Genomic DNA, 19,935 nt, shown 5'->3' on the forward strand with positions numbered 1-19,935 from the left:
ATGTATTAAAATTAGTTAATAATTTAATATGAAAAATAATTTATAACAACTAAGACCTCGACAGCTTTATAGTGATGAAACGTTAATTACATGTTTACATCTATAATAATGGATGCTTTAAAGGAAGTGACAGTTAAATAATACTATAAAATTGTTAATAAATCACATTCCTAATCGTTATACTTGTCCACATTAATATTTTTATGATTTGTTAAAGCAGCATACTCCGTACTAATTTCCTGAAAAAGCTAAGATTCTTAAAACAGCATTATACTAAATATTATCGCTTATATCACTATCGATAACACTAAAAAATAATAATTCTTAAATACACTATTTATTCTCATAAATGGTAACGATGTTGCCAGATAAAATATATCAGATTTCTCACGTTTATTATGATGACAAAATATAAAATGTTTCTACAAAAATATGTATATCGAGTCAAGACTAATAAATCATTTTCATTTTATTGAAATCAGTGAGATATGTAATTGATTACTTTCCGAATGATAAAGCTACCTCTTATAAATTGTGACTTATATTAATGGCCAAAGCTTTAAAATATTAAAAATTTACAAGAATAAATAACACTGAAAGAAAAAATTTACTTGACATATTCTGTGATAAGTTTATTTTCTTGAAATAAAAAAAATCAAAACAAGATATTTTTACCAAAAGTACTCTTTTGTACATTTTAAAATATAGTAAAAATATTTTTATTTTTCTCTTTGACTTTTTTAGTGAGATTGAAAGATTAAAGTTTTAAATAAATGTTTTAATAGTTTTAAAAGCATTGAAGTTTTTGTATAATAATTAGTTTTAAAATCTTATTATTATAATTAAAGACAGAGATGAAACGTCTCAGCATTCCATGGATTCACCGTGCGGGTGTTGGGTCCATCGCGTTGGTTCAAGAGGAACTTTAACAGTGCCTGGGACTTGAAACTCAGGTGTACGTTAAAGGGGTCCCTATCTAATGCGCGTTAAACGCTTACCTCAATAGTCCGAGCTCCTCATTCTACCTTAACAAATTTGCAACGAACCTACTAGGGCTGCCCGCGAAATACGTTCCAAGAATGAATTGAAATTGAACAAAAAAAAAGCGTTTTAAAATTCGCGAATACAGAAAACTCGTGTAACCACTCCTTCTGGATGTCTAAACTCATAGCATGGATCTTATATTTAGCATTCTCGTCTTGCCGAATAAAAGACTTTAATATATCCGTATCTTGGACGTTCTCACGTGATCCTAACTATACTCTGCTACTTTGTCTTCCTAGTATAAAGGATTTTTGTAAATGACGTATCAGTTACATGATAATAGTTGTTTTCAAGTTAAGTAAGTTGTTGAAAGTGTAACAAATATCCATGGATAAAAAATTTTTCATTTCAATATTTTGGATGTGAAAACCGAAGTGCCCATATTCATATAAAACATTTTTGACACATATTGATCTGTACAAAGTAATTGGATGTTACAAGATAGACTTTTTTTACGAGTACTTTTGAACAATACAAGTTTAACGTCGATTAAGTGTTACCAGATACAATTAATAATAATACTGTGTTCCTATAATAAAAAGACGGTGTTTCAGATGTGGATATGATTAAAATTTACTGTGTAAATTAGACTATCAAAAATATACAGTTAATTAAAGCTAGATAATAAATAAGATGAACTGATTTATATGAAATTTGGTAGGTTTGGAAGTATATAGACTTTTAACTTGAAATTTTTAAAATAACTTAATATTTAATTATTTTTTTCATATATATACAGATATTCTGTTATCATGTAATCATCTAAGACGAGAACTTCTTGATTGTGTACAGCGGCAGTAATTTTTTACACATTTTTAGTAAAAAAAAATCAAAACAATGTACACCCATGAAAATTAATTGATTACGCAAGGATAGTACCTATTATGTTTTTGTTATCGATTTTTTTTTTTGATTATATGTTTTAATATTGTTAATCTGCGTAAATATTCCTTCACAGACAGCATTTCAGTGGGGTTAAGATAAGATATTTAGCATAAAAATTGATGGAAGTACACTTGTTTGGCAATTTTATTCTGACAATTAGGGAATATAGTGACAAAGTTGTTAACTAAACAATCAGAATCTTTAAAATCTTGTTTTGCCTTTCCAATAGCAATAGAATAAACTGGTGAAAAATTTTATAGTAATAAATATTAAAACAAAAAACTATGTACATTATTTATTTCGTATTAATTATTTAGTATAAAGCTTTCAAATCTTCACATAACTTATCAAAATCATCTATTTTCCATTTTCTTAATTCACTCTCAATATCTTCCTCCTTAAGTTTGATAAACGTTTCTTCATCTGAAATGTGTTTTAAACAATAAAAAAAAATATATAAATAGGGACTATAAGGATTACTTACCGAGAAATACTCGGAAATTACAATCATATAAATATAACTATTTTAATAATTAATTACTTTAAAAAATTTACAATATGCTTAATTAATATGGAAATTATAAAAAGACAACACATGAGTGGCTGATCAATTATGGAAAGGGTCAAGATATTTTGGATAAAAATAAAATGTATATTTTTATACCAAAATATAATAAACATAGTTTTAACTTACTGTATACTGGCAACCAGCCACTTAACTCGCAACATGCAATATTAAATACATCAAATTGTTTTATATGTAAACAACTCGTACGAGGCCATATCAATATCCTTAGCACTTCATTATTGCTGGCAACACTGTTCCCCCTTGTTAAAAACATATTATGTGCGATATTTTTATGTAGAAAATATTCTAATAATTTATATACATCATCAATTTTAGTCCCAACTGAGCCAATTTCAAAACAAAATGCCGGTATTGGATATATATTTTCAAAACGATACAAAGGTCCTTTGACTTGTATGCATTTCTGAAATTATTAGAATTAATGACAGGATAAATCAGGATGTACTAAAAAATTTCGATTACTTAATTTTTTTTACACAGATCATAAAATACTTACAACTGTTTCAACAGGTAAATCATTTTCCACTATAAATATATGAAAATGCAAATGATTTACTGACGCCATAGCTAGTAAGCTATTGTATCCCAGCCTTATATCACTAGTACATAAAAAGAAAAAAGCAAAGATAAGACATAAGAATTAAAACTCAATATAATATTTTAAAAAACCAATAAAAGTTTTGAATTCTGCTTTTTTATTTCATGTATAAAAATAGTATGTAATCTGTTTTAGGACACAATTTACTTATAATTAGTAGTTACAAATAAAAATAATATAGAAACATGTTTATATTAATATTATCAGTTATTTACATTATTTTTCTAATAAAAACATTTTTTTCACCTCTACTTCGTAAATATAATTGCTACAAAATTTAAAGAAATCTCATACACTTGCCTTAACTCACCGATTTTCGGCCATAAGCATAAATTTGACAGCCAACATCAAACTGTCTTTAGTTATAATCTGTGGTAGACAATCTTCTAGAAATGGGCAAAGTAATGAATGATATTTATTTATTGGACTCGCATTAATCAGAACCGTATGATAAGAATCTGTGGAATCAAAGAATTAAAAACTTATATTGTACTCAAATCACAGCACAAATCTTGTTCATAAATAAACTTAACAATTTTAATATTAACATACCTTTTTCTTGTTTAAAATGAAACATCACTTCATCTTTGGATACTTTACAGAAATTAAATTTATTTTTATCAAAAGGCTGAGATATATTTTCCATTTGTTCTGGGGTCCTTCTTTTTACACCTCTGTTTGGATTTAACTAAAAAACAGTTTTTTATCGGTATGAACTATTATTCTATTGTAATTTACCTTCAAAAAAGTATTAAACTAATTTAATATGTACTAAGTAATTAAAGAAAAAGAATATCAATTTATAACTAAATCAATTCTTACTTGTAAATAATATTTATTATTCACAAAACGCTTCTCTTCATTGGCTATTTTGTATCGAAAAACATTTGTGTTTGAATGGATTTCATCCCATTTTGTTTTGATAAGATTAATAACTTCGGACGGGTTTAAACCCATGTCATCAGGTGATTTAGCATCATAAAATTGCATTATATCGGCGTACAATTGAATACTTTAGGATTTATTATTTAATAGTTGTATTTACAATCTTATAACCTACAAAACAAATCTATAACTGACAGCTGTCAAATGACAATGACACAATCACTAATCAGGTAACATTGTGAATTAAAGAAGTTTTACGTTAAAAGTAGACATTGGCAAAATATTCCGAGATTCGAATGCGAATAAAGAGATAGTTTTAAAAAAAAGTATTACATTGTTAGAAATATACGTCTATGTCTATCTATCTATCCAAAACAAACTGGAGTTAATATAAAGAATTACAAAACTGAAAACTCTTATAATCGGAAATACAAGGTTTTTGCTTATTTTTCTTAAACAAAAATAAAATTGGTATCATAAATGATTTATTATTATATTAATTTTATTAATGTTATTACTCACGTTGTGATTTTAGAGGGGGATATAAAATGGAAACTCTAAGGCCCATCGTATTAAAAGGATATTAATACATTTTTTTTATGGATTTTTCCCTTTAATAAGGGTGTGCAAAAATCAAATGAATTTAATATTTTACTGCATTTAATGCAAGTTACTTTGAATCGTATCGGTAAGTAAACAAGAATTAAATGATGTTTTTTTTATCTGAATTGAGTTTACAATAAAGCTAAAATGTATACTGTCCTCTTTATAGAATTTATTTTGAGCTTGTAATAATACAGTTCAAGTCACATTAATATTTGACAGTTGACAATTAATGTTGTGTATTGATGTTTGTAAACAATATGATTTTATTGAATATGGTCACGAAACTATACTCTTTCAAGAACAATTTATTTTAACTTTTTTTTAATGGAAAAAGAACATTTTGTAAAAATTGCCTACTGTTATTAATAGTTCTCAAAAGCCAGTATGTTATCCGATTTCGCCAAAGAAAAGGTGTTTTGGACACGTAAAATGAATTTGAGATTAGTAAAGTTTATTGAAAGCCGGCCTAATATATGGAATCCCAAACACCCGAAATATACTTCCGTAGCATACAGAGATCGTACATATGCTGAATTTGCAGCAAAATACGGTAACGAGTTCACAGGGCAAGCTGTGAAGGAGAGATGGACAAATATTAGATCCACTTTTTCTAATTACTTAAGAAAAACCAAGGCCAGCCAAGCTAAAGACACTGAGGTATTTATCTGTATAGACATTAATCTCCGTGATATCATTTATTAATCCAAAAATAAATCACAATATTTTGGAATTACTATTTTATAGGAATATCAAGTGAATTGGCATTTATGGAATGCCTGTCAATTTCTACTGAGAGTTAATAAAAGTGTCAAACAAGAAAATGATGAGACACATCAGGAAAATATTGAGGTTAGTTAATATTAATCAAATATATAAAATAAATGATATAAAAACTAAATCATTACCATTTCAGGAACAAAATACAATTCCCGATGACAGTGAAGAAGACAATTCGGACGCCTATACAACAAACCGTCCAAATTTATGTAGTTCCCTTGCTGAAAGTTTAGTCTCGGTTTTTAAAGGTATCCAGAATGATGCTTTTGGCTTAGACAACACAAAGAATGGGAGAATCGGTAGATTAGTTACCAAGAAACTGAACCAGATGTCATCATTGGATGCTGCGCAGATATCAATGAGAATAATGGAAGTTCTATGGCGTTATGATACAAACAATCCTTTGAATCCTAATAATTTTAAGTCGGAATCTATTTAAATTAATATCTGGTGTTTGTACATAAAATAATTCTGTTATTTTATTATGTGTACAATAGTGAATATATTGTAATAAGATTAAAATGTATATATATTTACTAACCATGGTAATTTAGCATAATGTGACAAAATTTAATTGCCATTCTTCAAATCTGTACTATTAATATTGATATTCTAATTAAAATAAAATAAATATTTATTTATTGAAGTTTGTTTTTATTATATTAGTGTAAGTGGCAGCCCTGGGTATTGTGTCAGAAAGGCTGCAGTGTAACCCCTATTTATATTTGTATCTATTTACTGGGTCAAAAGTGACTATACCTTTAAAACAACCTTCAAACCTCGAACCGTATATAAAGCTTCTCCTGTTTTTTACTCTAAAACCTATGTTGATAGTATATTGAGTGAAGATTTACAAAAAAAATTGAAAACTCGTCGTGTTTGTTATAATTCTAATTTAGATTCACACTTGCACCAGTAGTTGTAGATTGTAGTAGATGGCTTTAATAACTGATCTATGGATACTAGATTTCTAATCGGGATTAATAATTATAAATTTAATAATATGGCGTCAGAATGGTAAAAATTATGGGTTGTATGAATTTTAATTTAAATTATCTTACATTTTACGCAACTTTAGGTAACTTTTCAGGAACCGTGATACCCGTTTTCTGATAGTGTTCACAGATTCTCAGACATACCGAATATTCTTATCAAAATATTATAGAAATCATTCCACCCGTTTCAGAGGCATAAAACAACATTAATATTTAATATTACGCCATTCCATACATCATTTGTCAAAAAATTGGTTAACTTAATTTAGTCAAAACAGACACTAATTCGGTATAGTAATACAGATTAAATTAAAACACGTAATTGATAAATCTCAAATAATTACAATGAGTAATTTATAATAATTATGTATTCATGTATAGTTGAATTTTAAATTAAAAAATTATGACTTGTAGGCCAAGGAATTATGTATATGTATTGAGTTTAAGTATTACAAGTTTCTACCGTCGCGTCGCACTGACTATCAAGCATTACTTATTTCGCATTTAATAAGTTGCATAGATAATAGTGTGTGCAAAGATTTATGAATGAAAACTGTCATCGTAAGCGAAACGAAGCGATTAAATCAAAACGAACATATGGTAAGGATATATTATTTACAAAAAAATATAAGCAGTAAAAGCTAATTTGGAATATTTTAAACTGTTTAAACTTTTAAAAGACTTTATCTATATCTTTTTCCATAAGTAAAATATATTTTATTGTGTATACACAAGAATATTTTTTTTGTAGGTATAAGATTAATTTAATTTAATTTTATTAACGGTATTATTAATAACATTAATATTTATTTCTCCATCTACACACGTACATATATTTAATTTTGACAATTAAAATTATGTGTATTTATTTACAAATTACAGGTTTTTTTTAACGAATAGAAAATAATTTGGTTCCACGTAATAGAATTGAAAATGCCAAACAATAAAATTTTAAACCATGGAAATTTTATGTCATGACACAGGAACCGATCTCTATATATTTTTTTATTAATTAGCGCAGCAAAGAAACGCTGGCGAAAAAAGTCACGGGAGAAGTAGTATACAAAAATTTGTATAAAACGGAAAACAATAAAATTTTTATATTTATAAATTAAAATATTTTGGATTAAAATTATAAGTTAATGCATTAAATTCCATTTTAATTTGAAATGAAGCGGTATAACACGTAAAGTTTGTCTAAGCTTATATATATATATTTCAGGTCATATACAGATATGTCTTTGAATATTTTGATAACATATTATTTTAATGACACATTTTATATATTTTTGAATTTATTTACAAAAAGCAATATTCTCGTTAAACCATTTTATTCTTAACTCTATAAAGAAAGAATTTCATTCATTCTCTCCAAGGACCTTGGTAGTTGTGGTGAAAGTTGAAATCACTTCTGATCTTCATTGTCTAGTGATATTTTAAAATTATTTACTTTCGACTCTTTCCCATAACATTAATAACGCATGCAAACCTAAATATTTTACTGGACCTAAAAATTAAGTTTCATCTATTTGTCCTATCTAGATAGCTACATTTTCTATAGTTACCACGTTATTAAATGTATCACGTTTAAATTGGTTTCTAATTTTCATATTACAAAATATGTTTTATATCATACCTAAGCAATCAAAAAAGAGAATGCAAAGATCAACGTCCGTGACAGCAAAACAGTGAATCCAACGGTAAATCGACGCTATCTCGCGCGACTCCCGCAGTCGTTCGTGCGGCCTTAACCGCCATGGGTCGTTCGCTCCACATATTCTTAAAACCTTTCGCTCCAAAATACGTGCGCACGGCAACCACAGGATGTCCGTTCTCTAAACGCCAGCGTTCCCAAATAGCTCCAACCGCCGCACTCAATGAGGAGATATTTGCTAATGCGAAACCTTATTCAGAAGTCCCCGGCCCAAGGCCCATACCTTTGCTTGGTAATACGTGGCGAATGGTACCGGTGATCGGACAGTACGATATATCGGAATTCGCGAAAGTAACTAAGCTGTTTTTGGAGAAATACGGTAGGATTGTACGTTTGGGTGGATTGATAGGAAGACCAGATCTTCTGTTTGTGTATGATGCTGATGAAATCGAGAGGATGTATAGAAGAGAAGGTCCTACTCCATTCAGGCCTGCTATGCCGTGTCTCGTTAAATATAAGTCAGAAGTGAGAAAGGATTTCTTCGGGGAGTTACCTGGTGTTGTTGGAGTGTGAGTACAGGACTTTCTTAATTATTCACCTTTTCAGCAGTTTCCTTTTTAAATAACAGAACGATGACACTACTTGTAACTGTGAGATATATTTTGATTAAAAACTACTTAACACATTCATCCAATAATAATAAATAACTAATAATGTAAACATGTTTTTAACGAAACAAGAATATATAGTTAATTAAAAACTATAATTAAATTATTATTATAAATAAACTTTCAAAATCTCAACGTCCTACTTTCAATTATTCATCTTTATCTTCAATATTCATATGTTTTTTCACTGTGCGTAATACATCTCTGAATTATAAAGACGATAAAAAATTTACACAAAGTTGTTGCTGTTACAAGAATTTGAAAAACTAACTGTCTAAAAGATATAAACACGTTAACATAAAATAGTATTTATTTGGAATATCTTACTTGTCATAATATGTCGAAGGTAAAATTTTAATAGCTTAAAAGAAACGAAACCATAACCTGCTTTCTCCAAAGTCTGTTAATTATGTTTACTTATAATTTAAAATGTGAAATGCAGCTGAGAAACAGATGAATGCAAAGAAACTTTTTCTTGCCATTACAAGTTAGGAAAAAAAAAACACGCAAGACTTCAAATTAATTACAGCTACGTTGCATTATGTCTTGATAAATATTTTCATATCGTATTCATCGTATGTAATCTGATGGCAAACAAAATATTAAAAGGAATGGATAATCTGTTGTTAAGTGTTAAAAATATCCAAATATATTTATTATCTGTGGACAAAATAACTTTTGGCGTTGATTAACTTTTATTATGGTGCTCTAAAAATATGTAATGGTTGGCGTTAACTGTCGACGATCCCATTTTATATGAACCAAATTGCAAAATTTATTGTTTATCGGATGACTATTTAAAATAATACCTTTAAAAGTACCTAACTACAATAATTCGTACGTTGTAATAGATTTTTCTAGTTACTTTTAAAATGTTTTAAGCTAAGTACTTTACTTACAAATATTGATTTTTATTAATAATAGATACCTTATTAATATATAAATATAAATTAAATAGATAAACATTTAAGGAGGTATAAATTACGTGCCATTAAAGCTTTATATTTATTCTATTATTTATGTATGTTTGTTTATTATCTCGTGTTCCACTGCACTTACAGAACCTTATTCGGTTAATATCGATATTGTAGTCAGAAAATTTATGCATCAACACGCTTTGGGCCCAAGGACGTAACTTAGACCTAGGCCGTGAGTGATGCAATAGCTTTTATCTAGGTTTCATACCCATATCGTACCACAAAATCGTTATATTTCACATTTCATCACAATTTTACTCATTGTCAGTTATTTTCAACATTGATTGCTTTGTTAACGACTTGTTTGATGTGAATGTAAAGATCAGTTGGGTATGATTCATATTTATTAATTAAAAATAAATTACTTTTCGCCAATTTATCAGTAAGCAATAATATTACGGATATTAAAAAGAATTATTCGTATTATATATTGCAAAATAATTAGCTAATCTTAATAATAGCTATGTATAATCTGAATTGAAACTTGCATGATTCAAATTATACAGCCACAGCCACTAGATTCTGTAAAATTGTAAATTGTTCTTTTATATTTCTTATAAGATCATTAGATGTACTTCTCAAACTTTTTAATTATGAAATCTTATTCTATTTCTACGTTTCACTAATAAAAACTTAGTTGCTCACAGTATAATGTAATAATTTTTATGCAATAGATTAAATATATTAGCGTAAAATATACAGGCTGAATTAAAAAAAAAAATACGAAATAAAACTATATATGAAACCTCTTTACATAAGATCAGATGTTAAAAACGATGAAACGTATTTTACATTCTAAACATGCTAATAAATTATCAGGAACGGAATTATTGATAACTTGGTCTAAATTTGTGTTTCCCGTGACTTAAAATATTTAGCATGGTGGTAGCATATCACAAATTATATGACATAACCTACAATATATTTCGCACTTGAAGTATGCTAATGAGCCACAATAGTATTTACTATGACGAGCTACATTGGCTTTGTATTTAGCACTTGAACAACTGACATAACTTCATTTGTTCTTCATGAATGAAGGTTAATAGTTGAGAATGAATCATTTCTTTTCTTACGTGTTATAGTTTGTTTTATTTTCTAGGTTGGTAATGTCTTTGTATTTATACCTTTAGGTTGGTATAAGGTATACTATATTAAAATTTTCAGTACTAAACCGTTGTTGGTTATTATAACGTTTAGATTTATTTCGCAATCAAGAACTGAGAACATTTATATAAAGCGTGTCAACTAGAAAGTTTTATATGGATAGTGTCTATTGGATTTTAAGCTTTATTCCGTTATGATAAGTATTAGGGTCATATATATCCAATAACCGGTTTATAGGCAGGTATGTTTTCGAAACAGTTTCTCAAGAAGTCGTTTAAAAAAAATATCCTTTTTATTTTCAATAAGGATCACCCTGTCGTCCTTGTTGTTAAGTTGAATATTACGGAGCCGAGACACCTGAGATTCGAAGGGTTAAAACCTGTAGTTATTACAAGTAATGAGCATTACAAAGATAAATGCATCTTTAAATGTGGCCTCAACAAACAGAAAATGATTAATCTGCGTTGATTTTGACATACATACGCACTCGAGCAAAGCGAAAGTATGTTTATGGTTCTTGGTTTCTGTATTTACTTTGAAGCATGCTGCATGCTTTGCATATATCACGTGACACTTATTTTGAAATCCTTATGAACTAATACGTAATTTTTCTATAAAAAGAATCCGCAGCGTATGTCATGTGCAACTTGGTATAACCCAGATGATGTATTAAAATAGCCTCCATAAAGAATAAGTTCTCAACGTACTAATGCACTGTTTAACATGGGAATAAGTTCAACTCGTCTACTTATGACAGCTCAAAGCCATTTAAGTATGCAGTGAATGACTTAAGTAAACACTTTCAGCAAAACAAGCAGTGTATTCTACGGATATGTTTGCTATTTATATTTGGTTTTAACATTGTTCTTTTCAAGATAACAAAAGATCCATCGTTATTGGACATGAATACTGTAGGAGAATGTAGTATTGTTGTAATTTATTATAATTATAATTAATGTTATTGAATGTAGCCTTAATAACCCTTTTTATATCAGCCATTTGGCACTCAGAGTCCAATCAAAACCGGTCCAGTCGTTTTAGAGATCAGTCTTAATAAACATACAGACAAAAATTCTGAAACAACTTTTTATGTGCACTTCGTAACATATACGCATGAATTAAGTAAAAATCCGTTATTTTAGGTTTATGAACAGTTATTACATTTTAATTATTTTGAATAGCTTGAGAAACTAATAATATATAAAGCACAATAAATATTCTAAGTGCATCTAACGCAAACATTCTATCACGAACGCATATTGACAAGCGGTTTGACTCTCCAAATGATAGTTCGATTTATCCATAGTGATGTGACTTTACATTCGAATAGAATTATTAAAATAAATTATTTCATCGTGAATGCATAAAGTTGCAATTTTTATTCATCGGACGTCTAATTCTAGTTAATTTCGATTTCCAGTAAAATCTTCTTGGTGTATATGTTGAATTAATAAACTCTCTATCGAACTCTTTCATCCCTTGAAATATTTTTTCAAACATAACTACATAGTGAAAAGCGACGAGTAAAAATATAGCGTAATTATATATATATGACGTTTAAATTCGAATTTTTTTCAAAGTTTTGTCACTACTTATCATTATTTTCTATAATACTAAAGATATTTCAGAGATAAATGTGTTTGCATCATTGGTTCTTCCTAGTAAGCTATAAAGAATACAAGGTCTCGAGGGATATATTAATGTCATAACGAGTTGAGAATACTTAAAACACAATTACCTACAGTTGTAAGACGGGTGAGGTAGTGCAAATTATTGTGTTGGCTTAAATCTATGGCAAAATCCAAACACCTCAAATCTCAATGTCTTTAGAGTTATCATGTATAATAAAGTATAGTTTTTATTAAATTCATTTATTATTAATATTAAATAATAATAAAACGTTAATATTATACATCGATAATTATAAACAAGTCAAATAATATTAATTCATATTTATTAATTATAGGACATAAAATAATAAATTTAATTTTGTAATCTAATGAAAATCGCTAGTAGGTTCCAGATACATCAGTTGGCATAACGATTAGTGTGTTAAGCATTTTCATAAAAACAATACATTAATGAGATCTAAAACTTTAAACAATACCTTAATTTATTTTATATGTATCACTTAAAAGCTTTTGACCGTCATTGAATTGGTTAAGGATGCCAAACTCAACAAAAAAAAAAGTATACAAACGTCAGTCTTATTCTTAAGTGTGATCTGTGTTTAACTATTAAAAAATATATGTAGGTAATTAATGTTTGAAGAATTAATATCAATGCAATAAGCAAGTATCAGTTTTAATTTATAATTAAACATATTTCTTTCATTTTGAACGTCCGATTAGAATAATAATTTTAGTACAACAGTTGACAAATGAAGATGAAAGTGACAGGTGAAACAAACAGTTACAAAATGACATAAGCATGACTTGCACTTAAGAATATGTTTGACGTCCGAGATCTCGGATTTGATTTGATCTAACGATTTTTTTTTAACCTCCGCCGCAAGAAAAGGGTGTTATAAGTTTGACGTCCATATCTGTGTATATCTGTTTGTCGTATATAAAACTATCAAACGTCTCGATTGATTTCGGCGCGTTTTTATTAGTTCATAGCAACGTTAATGTTTAGGTAATACCGTTCTAGCAGTATAAGAGTCTCAGCTCTTTTTCAAAATGATATTAGGCATTACATACTCATTAATCGTTAGTTTTTGTTAAATTTAGTACAATTTTCGGTTATTAATTTTAACTTTGGCAAAATATTAAATAATGTTGGGAGATAACCAAAATTCAGTTTTTATTTAATCAATTAAGAACTTTAAGTATTATACAGTATCAAGTATCATTTTTTTTATCTGTGATACACAGTAGCTGTCAAAATGTTAATTATATATTTCACATCGACTCTGTTAAAAACTCTCGTATGTTTTCTATTTAATCTTTATGTTTCAAGTTTATTCAGTAGATTTTATAATCACTTAGAGCTTCTTTTAAATAAAAAGAAAACGCATATCATGTTAAACAGGTTCCATATTCATCTTAAATACCTTTTTAAATAGTTAAAAAATTAAAAAGTCAATTTATCCAAGTGTCTTACGACATAAAAACTAGAAAATAATGAAGATGTTACAACCAATAAATAGCAACAACTGAGTAATATTTTAAGTTAGTTAATATAAGAAATATATACTTAGTGTGGCAACACGGAGATTGTTTGAGAGACAGTTGGAGGTCATATATGTGTGTCAAAATCATTACGTTTCTTAATTTATAAAATATTTCTAAATATCGTCACATAATATGAAAAAATATATAAACATACATTTTTATTTTATATTCTGAGCAATTTGGCTACGTCATTTTCTTCGATGTTCTATTCCAAAATTTTATTTATATATTATGTGCAATAATTATCAAGGTCTTCTAGGGTCGAAGAATTCTATATCGATAGGGTTAATTAGTTATAAATACGGATGATTCAGTAAGGGCTTGTGAGATACATTAAACCCAAAACATACCTACAGATTTCTCCCCACTAAGTAAACTATAAATATTATTCGTAAAAATATATGCATATTTAAATAAAAAATACAATCAGACAAGTACTAGGCTATTAAGTGAAAGTAATTTTTACCTTTTTGTTTAGTCACGGCGAACAATGGCGGCGATTCCGCTCTAAGGTTCAACGACCTATACTCCAGCCCCAAACAGTGAAGAAGTATGTGACACCCATCGAGATGGTAACTGAGGATTTTATAAAATATATGGAGAAAGCGAGAGACGATAACAAAGATCTGCCGCATGAGTTTGACAATGACATACATCGGTGGTCCTTGGAATGTAAGTAAAACTATGCATAACTTCAATAATGAATAAATAAACTTGTTGTCAATAAAACAATTGCTTGATTGACTATCCGTAGACAATTTTTATAGTCTCTTGACCGAAAAAAAAATTAATGTTGTCTTTCTTCATGTATATAAAATGTGTTTTAACCTGAAATTTAATTAATTCAATCTGGACTATAAGTACTAGTTAATTTAAAAGCATTAGAAACCGAATGGCACTTTTTATATTATTCTATATGATTTCTATTGTTCAGTAATTGTTCCTGATTTTTCGGAATATAGAAAAAATATAGAAAAGGAATGGTTTCTCTTGGAAAAGATTAGTTGTGTCTATAGTTAGTTAGTCACAAATTCGATTTCCCGTGCCACTGGATTGTCCATTTAGTTGTATGGATGACATTATCAGGTATCGGACGCGTAGCGTTGGACGTGCGACTTGGTTGCCTGTCACCGGATGCATCAAGCGAGGAACCGCAGCGTATTATAGATGCAGCCAAGTTCGCGTTGCGCAATGTTGCTGTACTGGAATTAAAGGCGCCCTACTGGAGATACATCCCGACCCCGCTGTGGACCAAATATGTCAATAACATGAACTTCTTCGTTGAGTGAGTGTTGATATCTTTAGATAACACGATATTATCTACAAGTCATATTACTATTTGTTGCTAATTTGTTCGTATAGTACTGTTTACAATCGTAAGGTGCAGTACATCGCATACTAATTTGTTTGGAAAGCAAAATATATGTAAGAAACGTTCCATCTTCTATCCAACCCAACTAGGTGAGAGTAGGGGTTTCCTGAAGTAAAAATGTTACACGCCTGCACCAATTGACGTGTTGGTTAAATTAATATTGTCAAAAAAAAAAACATAGTTATATTCAAGATTTTCGTGTATATCAATACATATTATAAAACAAAGCCCCTCGCCGTGTCTGTATGTCTGTCTGTTCGCGATAAACGGAATAACTACTGCACCGATTATCAAACAGTTACCACCACTAGATAGCGTGATTTTCGAGGCAGGTTTGAGTATATAATTTGTTAAGTTTTTGTATTTACTTGTGTATACATTAACGATATTTGTTGAAGATGTTGGAAAAACATGAACCGTCTGACAACTTAACGAAAACGCTGCCTAAAGTCTTTGAGATATAACAAAATATTATATGGTGGAATTGTGTATCTTATGTAGGTCTACAGAAAAGTACGCGGTGGCATATGTCTATACCTTAAGGATAACATATACATACAACAACTATATCCATTTTACAACTTTTAAAAATTGGTATTCCTAAAGCGTTTATTGGAAAGCTATGTAAATCATTTAGATCGGGCGTACCATTTGAAAGTTATCATAAGTTTAAATATGCTGAAAATTAAATAGGCTATTTTATATTTTTTGTAAAGAGCTCATGCGAAGCCGGGGCTGGTTTCTAGTATATAATAAAATTAAGTTTTGCGGATACAACGCGTTTTAAACTATTTTTTCATCTACATGTCGGCGACGTTTGTGTTCGGTGACATTTTCATCTCGTCTGTCAGCGATCCCGGTAGCTGTGAAGTAACCGAAAAGTCGGGAACATTTAAATGAAACTAGTATTATTCGGATTTACTACGCGTAGTAAGTAGTAATACTAGTAGTAATACTAGTTTCATTTAAATGAATACTCGCGAAAATCTTAGATCTCATTAAGTCGAGAACATGTAGATATAAAATAATAAAAAAGGCTTAGTATCCGAAAAAAAGGTTTCATTAAAAAAATAAGTTCATCTTGAATTCAGTTTAAATGATTATTATGGGAATATTGTCTACAACTTTACTTTTTGATACCGCTGTTAATTAAACTTTAATAGACAAGTATAATTTAAAAATAATATACGTATATTATGAACGAAGCGTGTTACGTAGAATTTAAGAAATTTTGCCTCATAAAAGTTTCGTATTGAAAGACCAAGTGTATAAGATCTCGCTGGTAATTCGTAAAACAACTGCATTCCTTGTCGATGACAGTATACAGACGTGTTAATAGTATATGACAACTAAAAAAACAGTTTTGAAATTCTCATAATGCTATCTCGATTTAATTATTATTTGAAACCTCAAACACTTATCCTTTTTATTGTAAAAAAAAATAAATAAAAAATAATTCTTCAATTAAAACATTTATATTAATTTTATACTTCATTCATAGTGATTCATAGTATTATAATTTCGTTTAATTGGTACAGATTATGCTCAAAATATATTAACGAAGCTCTAGAGCGTCTGAAGAGCAAGCAGGTGACATCTGAGAACGATCTGTCATTATTGGAGCGAGTGTTGCAAAGCGAAGGGGACCCCAAGATTGCCACAATAATGGCACTTGACTTAATTCTTGTCGGCATTGACACGGTAATAATAATTTAAATTACATTATTTATGAATTATTTTTATTAATAAAATAATGATTAGTGAAATAAATATATAAAATAAAATAATAATTAATGTAAAAAAAAAAAACTATTATAATTTTAAAAGATCTCAATGGCGGTATGTTCAATATTATACCAAGCGGCGACGAGATTGAAACAACAAGAGAAGATGGCTGAGGAAATAAGAAGAGTGTTGCCTGATCCGGATAAACCTCTCACTTACTCTGACTTGGATAAACTACATTACACCAAGGCTTTCGTTAGAGAAGTATTTAGGTAAATAATTAGGAGAACTGAAATGTAAACAAAAAAAAAAAATAAATAAATAAAAATATATAACTATGATCTTTATTCTAGAATGTACTCGACTGTTATCGGCAATGGAAGAACATTGCAAGAAGATGACGTCATATGTGGATATCACATTCCCAAGGGGGTATGTTTGTATAGCCTTAGTAATGTGAATACAAATATTGTCTTTGCAAATACATATAATATACAAAATTATCTTTTTTTTCTGAATTTCGCTTTTCTTAATACTTCGAGTAATAATATTTTCTAGTGTAAATTTCTTAAACATTACTTAATAAGGATATATTATTAAATAAAAAATACTTAAAAATGTTACTTTTCAAAAATGTATGAGTATATATAATAAATTTAATAATGGCGTTGCAGGTACAAGTTGTGTTTCCAACGATCGTGACTGGCAATATGGAGCAATTCGTTTCCAACCCTCAGGAGTTCAGACCTGAACGTTGGTTGGAGGCCGATGGACGATTGCATTCATTCGCTTCACTGCCTTACGGCTTCGGAGCCAGGATATGTTTGGGCAGACGGTTCGCTGATTTGGAGATACAGGTCCTTTTGGCTAAGGTATAATTCTATGTACACATTCCTACACACAAACTTAATGACATATATGTTTCTTCTCCAGCGAACGGTAGTTTAAGAACTGAAAAATTTTTGCAAAATTATATAAGACTAGCAATTTATAGTACAGACACTTTTTCAAACTTAACCGCTATTATCTGCTATTGACCAAAGTATAGCTTACCAACAATTAATATGATAACATTGCTACCACCAGTTGCTTCGCCGTTACCGTCTTGAGTACCACCACGAGCCGTTAGAATACGCCGTGACCTTCATGTACGCGCCCGACGGACCCTTAAGACTGAGGATGATCGAACGATAGAGTAATAAAACAAATCCAACGAAACAAGATAAACTATATAAACACCGGCACTTGCTCATTTTACGACAAACTGATTTGTATCATGATTTCTAGTTAAGTATAACGACTGACTGTAACGCTTTAAATTGTGTTTTGTAATCTGTTAATATGCTTTGAAGGTAAATTTGATAATTTGTAACAGAAAAAAAAAATTAATACGTAATACTAACAAGGTTTCTTAACGAAATAAAAACACTTCAGAAACCCATGAAGGTTTGTTTACATTATTTATTCACATTCGTTGGCACTGATTTAACTGTGTCTGATTAAATATATTAGGGTTATAGTTAAGGACATTTATGAGGAATGCTAAAATTGTAATAACTTAAAGAAATAGACAATCATATAAACTAATCACTTTTACTGTGTAATCGACTTTGTTATAATCGCAAATAAAAACGGAGGTAGTATTATTTCTGCTTTCAAACATATTTGTATAATATATAGCATGATAAAAAATTGTTAGTATACATTTTTCTCTTAAATTTTCCAAGAACATTTTCCATATTATTGTTAAAATAATTAATATCTGGCATAATCTCTTTTCTTCGTATTGCTTTGACACCATAAAAAAAACTTTTAATCTTTATGTTTGTTATTATTTGTTTGTATAGAAATTTCAAACGGCTGTTCAAAGTCAATAGTTTTTTTTTTGTACTAGAATTTTTCAAGAACAATTGTATCGCAGTCTAAGGGTTATTTGTAACGAAAATGTCATTATTTGATCTTTCGAAATGAAAAAATGCAAAATATCTATAGATATGTACATAAAGTAATAAATCATGTTTATAATCTTGTTTTATTTCAATATATAAATTATAAATTCAGTCTTCTTTTATTATACACTCATTGCGCGATAACGAGGATTTTAACAAAATAGTACCCACTCTTTAATATACATTTAAACACAAAAATTTACATCCGAGGGTACATATAAGGCATAAAAACTTTTTGCTAATTAGTTAATCGGTAATCATTGAAAACACACTCTAGCTCCTAATACTCATTTTTATTATGGTGTGAGACCACATATTTACTATGGTTGTATGCTAACCGGACGCAATTTACTTTACCGACACACCCTGTAATTACGACTAAAACCAGAATCGAGCAAACATTCTGTCACTTCTTAAAAATATGTCACGGAAACTTATGAAAGACTTCGCTGTTTGAATAATAATATATGTACAATATTAAATACTACATAATTAAGGTATTTATTTTATGTAACAGAATTTTATGCAAAAGGTTAGTACCTGATGAAAAAAAAAAATATTTTTTAAACAATAGTGACCTATTTAAATTTATTGGCGATACTGTCAAATTATTTTTGTAACGGTCGACCGTGCGTGAATAATTTAGCAAGGGCTGGACGCATTAACAAACGTAAATAAGCGCCGGTCATAATTTAATAGCAATAAAATGTATGTAAGGCGCATTTTATTACAATAATATAATTAAACCAATTGAATATTTTTGTTTAATAAAAAAAATCGAAAATTGAAAGTTTGTAAGAAAATATGTGTTTGGACTTATCTGAAATATTTAAACCCTGACATATTTGGTATGAATGTTATTTCCATTGAAGTTATTTGTCGATAAGTGTACTGGTACTTGCCTTAGAACTATAAATTCAAATAGCTT

The 19,935-nt window shown here is 28.9% G+C and overlaps 3 protein-coding genes across 3 annotated transcripts; 2 read left to right on the top strand and 1 right to left on the bottom strand.

Annotated features, from left to right (window-relative positions):
* Positions 1 to 2,209: 2,209 nt before the first annotated feature.
* Positions 2,210 to 4,196, bottom strand: LOC116774374 (GDP-D-glucose phosphorylase 1). The gene is made up of 6 exons (XM_032667092.2): positions 3,939 to 4,196; positions 3,669 to 3,804; positions 3,427 to 3,574; positions 3,015 to 3,117; positions 2,624 to 2,921; positions 2,210 to 2,352 (listed from the first exon to the last, which is right to left on the bottom strand). Exons 1-6 carry the CDS (start codon positions 4,104 to 4,106, stop codon positions 2,243 to 2,245), a joined length of 963 nt encoding a protein of 320 aa, XP_032522983.2. The 5' UTR covers positions 4,107 to 4,196; the 3' UTR covers positions 2,210 to 2,242.
* A 638-nt stretch (positions 4,197 to 4,834) lies between these two features.
* LOC116774375 (uncharacterized) lies at positions 4,835 to 6,030 on the top strand. Its single transcript, XM_032667093.2, has 3 exons — positions 4,835 to 5,264; positions 5,352 to 5,456; positions 5,521 to 6,030. The coding sequence occupies exons 1-3, from the start codon at positions 4,992 to 4,994 to the stop codon at positions 5,821 to 5,823; spliced, it is 681 nt and encodes a 226-aa protein (XP_032522984.2). The 5' UTR covers positions 4,835 to 4,991; the 3' UTR covers positions 5,824 to 6,030.
* A 2,063-nt stretch (positions 6,031 to 8,093) lies between these two features.
* Positions 8,094 to 19,118, top strand: LOC116774373 (probable cytochrome P450 301a1, mitochondrial). The gene is made up of 8 exons (XM_032667091.2): positions 8,094 to 8,602; positions 14,440 to 14,633; positions 15,048 to 15,246; positions 16,872 to 17,034; positions 17,161 to 17,330; positions 17,412 to 17,490; positions 17,733 to 17,930; positions 18,145 to 19,118. Exons 1-8 carry the CDS (start codon positions 8,136 to 8,138, stop codon positions 18,250 to 18,252), a joined length of 1,578 nt encoding a protein of 525 aa, XP_032522982.1. The 5' UTR covers positions 8,094 to 8,135; the 3' UTR covers positions 18,253 to 19,118.
* The last annotated feature ends 817 nt before the right edge of the window (positions 19,119 to 19,935 follow it).

The sequence above is a fragment of the Danaus plexippus genome, chromosome 26, assembly GCF_018135715.1.
Source record: "Danaus plexippus chromosome 26, MEX_DaPlex, whole genome shotgun sequence".
NCBI classification, from domain to species: Eukaryota; Metazoa; Arthropoda; class Insecta; order Lepidoptera; family Nymphalidae; genus Danaus; species Danaus plexippus.